The 2,739-nt window shown below is 37.4% G+C and overlaps 1 protein-coding gene across 1 annotated transcript; it reads left to right on the forward strand.

Annotated features, from left to right (window-relative positions):
- Positions 1-1,297: 1,297 nt before the first annotated feature.
- Positions 1,298-2,476, forward strand: LOC122400536 (KRAB-A domain-containing protein 2-like). The gene has a single exon (XM_043402059.1). The coding sequence runs from the start codon at positions 1,298-1,300 to the stop codon at positions 2,474-2,476; it is 1,179 nt and encodes a 392-aa protein (XP_043257994.1).
- The last annotated feature ends 263 nt before the right edge of the window (positions 2,477-2,739 follow it).

Below are 2,739 nucleotides of genomic sequence, written 5' to 3' on the forward strand. Positions count from 1 at the left end.
TACATACGTTGAAGGAATTCTGTAGCATTAAAGTCACTCGTCTAGGAAAGTTTTAATAAAAATGCCACGCCAGATATACGTATATACAGCCTGTTCGGCCATATCTGGGAAAAATTTTAATGAGAGATTCTGGAGGCCAAAATAAGACGAAAATCAAAAATACCAATTTGTTGATCGAGGCTTCGTTAAAAAGTTATTAACGTTTAAAGTTTCGCCTGTAGAACGGTAAACTGCGTACGCGCGATAGTGGTTCTCACTCAGAAAACCGTAAGGCTGTCGATACGTCAGTAAGCAGAGTGTCTCATGCTGAGTGAGGACCACTATCGCATGCATGTAGCTGTACGCAGATTGCCGTTCTACAGGCAAAAATTTAAACGTTAATAGTTTTTTAACGAAGCCTCAATCAACAAATTGGTATTCTTGATTTTCGTCTTATTTTGGGCTCTAGAATCGCCCATTAAAATTTTTCCCAGAGGTGGTCGAACACCCTGTATATTATTTAACACTAGATTTACACAACATGTAGCGCATATTTTTGCTAACGAATAATATTTACGAGTTTCGTACCGCTGTTACCGTGAATGACCGAAATTGGAGAATGTCAACTTTCACCGGTGAATGTCAACAGATACCAAATACGTCGGTGAAAGATCGAATATTTCATTACATTGTTGTACATTCGGACCCTCTCCGGTGTGTGTCGACAATCACAGATATGCTCTGGTGGAGGTCCAAAACAGAAGAGTCAAAAAACAAGCGACTGGCTCTCTCCCGCCAAATCCTTTGTTCTGCTCGGAGTCAATCAGCTTTGTCAGTCTTATGCAAGCTTTGATAACGCGAGCAACGTTTTCTTAATTTTTTTTCCGATACCCTAATTTATACTAAATGGATACTGCAGTAAATCGTGATCTTTTTCTCTGAAAAGTTAAATGCATTAATTGCGGGTAAACGAGAAGACAATTGTTTTTATTTTTCTCAAGAAAAGTATTCTAAAATACTTTCTGAAGTGGTTTCTGCTAAAATTAAATGCAACACACCTTTGGATTACAGACGATTAAAACGTTTCGATGTTTTAAAAATTAATGACGAAGAGAAGTTAATTGTACCATTAAAACCAGGGGAAACGAACATACAGTATTATGTTACCAATGAAGTATTGTACAGTATACTATATGAAACTTACATCAGAATAGGCCACGGAGGAAGAACACGTATGCTTAAAGAGTTGCAAGTTAAATACAAAAATATTACATATGAAGTTGTAATGTTGTATTTAAATTTATGCAAACAGTGTCAAATGAAACACAGTGCACCTAAGAAAGGTATTGTTGTGAAGCCAATGGTTAGTTCTGAATTAAACTCAAGATGTCAAGTTGATCTGATAGATTTGCAGTCAAACAGAGATGGCGAATATAAGTTCATAATGGTGTATCAAGATCATTTAACTAAGTTTGTCCAGCTACGACCTTTGAAAACTAAAAGAGCTGAAGAAGTAGCGCATCACGTTCTTTCAATATTTTTAACATTTGGTGCACCAGCAATATTGCAATCAGATAATGGTAGAGAATTTAGTAATCAAGTCATATCCGAAATATGCGCTATGTGGAAAGATGTTAGAATAGTTCATGGAAAGCCTCGTCATAGTCAAACACAAGGCTCAGTTGAAATGGCCAATCAGGATATACAGAATATGCTAACTGCATGGATGAACGATAACGATACAAATAAATGGTCAGATGGTTTATCCTTTATTCAATTTGCCAAAAACACTACATACCACGAAGGAATACGTCAAAGTCCTTATGAAGCCATGTTTGGCGTTAAAGCAAAAAGAGGCATAGCATCGTCTTTTTTGTCTAGCGAACAAATCGCAAATATTGAAACTGAAGAACAACTCGAAGAAATTGCTAATACTTCTGAAACCGAAGAACAGCTTGAAGAAACTGAAACAGAGGACCTACAACCTACAACGTCTTCACATCAAATTCTGTCTGAAAAACACGAGTTGATTTCTACAAAAATAGCGGCCGCGAAAGAAAATCTTCTACTGCAAGCAACAAAGATGTTACGAACCTCACAAAAACAATTTCCTCCTGCTCAAATTGGTGATAATGTACGAATACAAGTCCCTGATGTTGACCGTGGTCGTACAGATAGCCGAAATGTGTTAGCGGTTGTTGTTGGAATAGAAGACTCCGACTTCTATAAACTGGCAAATAAAAATGGTACCCTCAAGCAGCTTTACACACGTAATCAGTTCGTAATTTGTAAAGAAAAGTTACTTTCCATAGATGAGATTTCTTTTCAAGAAATGTCGCTGAGAGAAGCAGCTGCAGCTAATTCGAGAAGCGGGGGACAAGGCTATACACGCTGTCATTGCAAAAGGAAGTGTTCCACAAATAAATGCAGTTGTAAAAGCAAGGGACTCTTGTGCAATTCAAAGTGTCATAATAGTTTAAGTTGTTGCAATAAATAAGATCCTTTCAGAAAGAGAGGCGAAAAAGTTACGTCACCCTTGTGACGTTTTATAGCGACTGAATTACGGAGAAGAAAATATAAATCTCCAACATGTTCAACACTCACCATTAGTGCATGGTGAATATCAACATTTACCGGTGTAAGTCAGAAATAAGGGTGTTTAGCAAATATTTCGGACATACACTAAGCGACTATGTGAATGTTGACATTCACCGGTGAAAGTCGACATTCTCCAGATTTCGGTGCTTCACTGTAACACCG

Source organism: Colletes gigas, unplaced genomic scaffold (genome assembly GCF_013123115.1).
Source record: "Colletes gigas isolate AHSC1104 unplaced genomic scaffold, ASM1312311v1 Colletes_gigas_Sc00018, whole genome shotgun sequence".
In the NCBI taxonomy this organism is placed as follows: Eukaryota; Metazoa; Arthropoda; class Insecta; order Hymenoptera; family Colletidae; genus Colletes; species Colletes gigas.

Coding starts and splice junctions, on each gene's coding strand:
- LOC122400536 (XM_043402059.1), top strand. CDS start 1,298: ATGAAACACAGTGCACCTAAGAAAGGTATTGTTGTGAAGCCAATGGTT.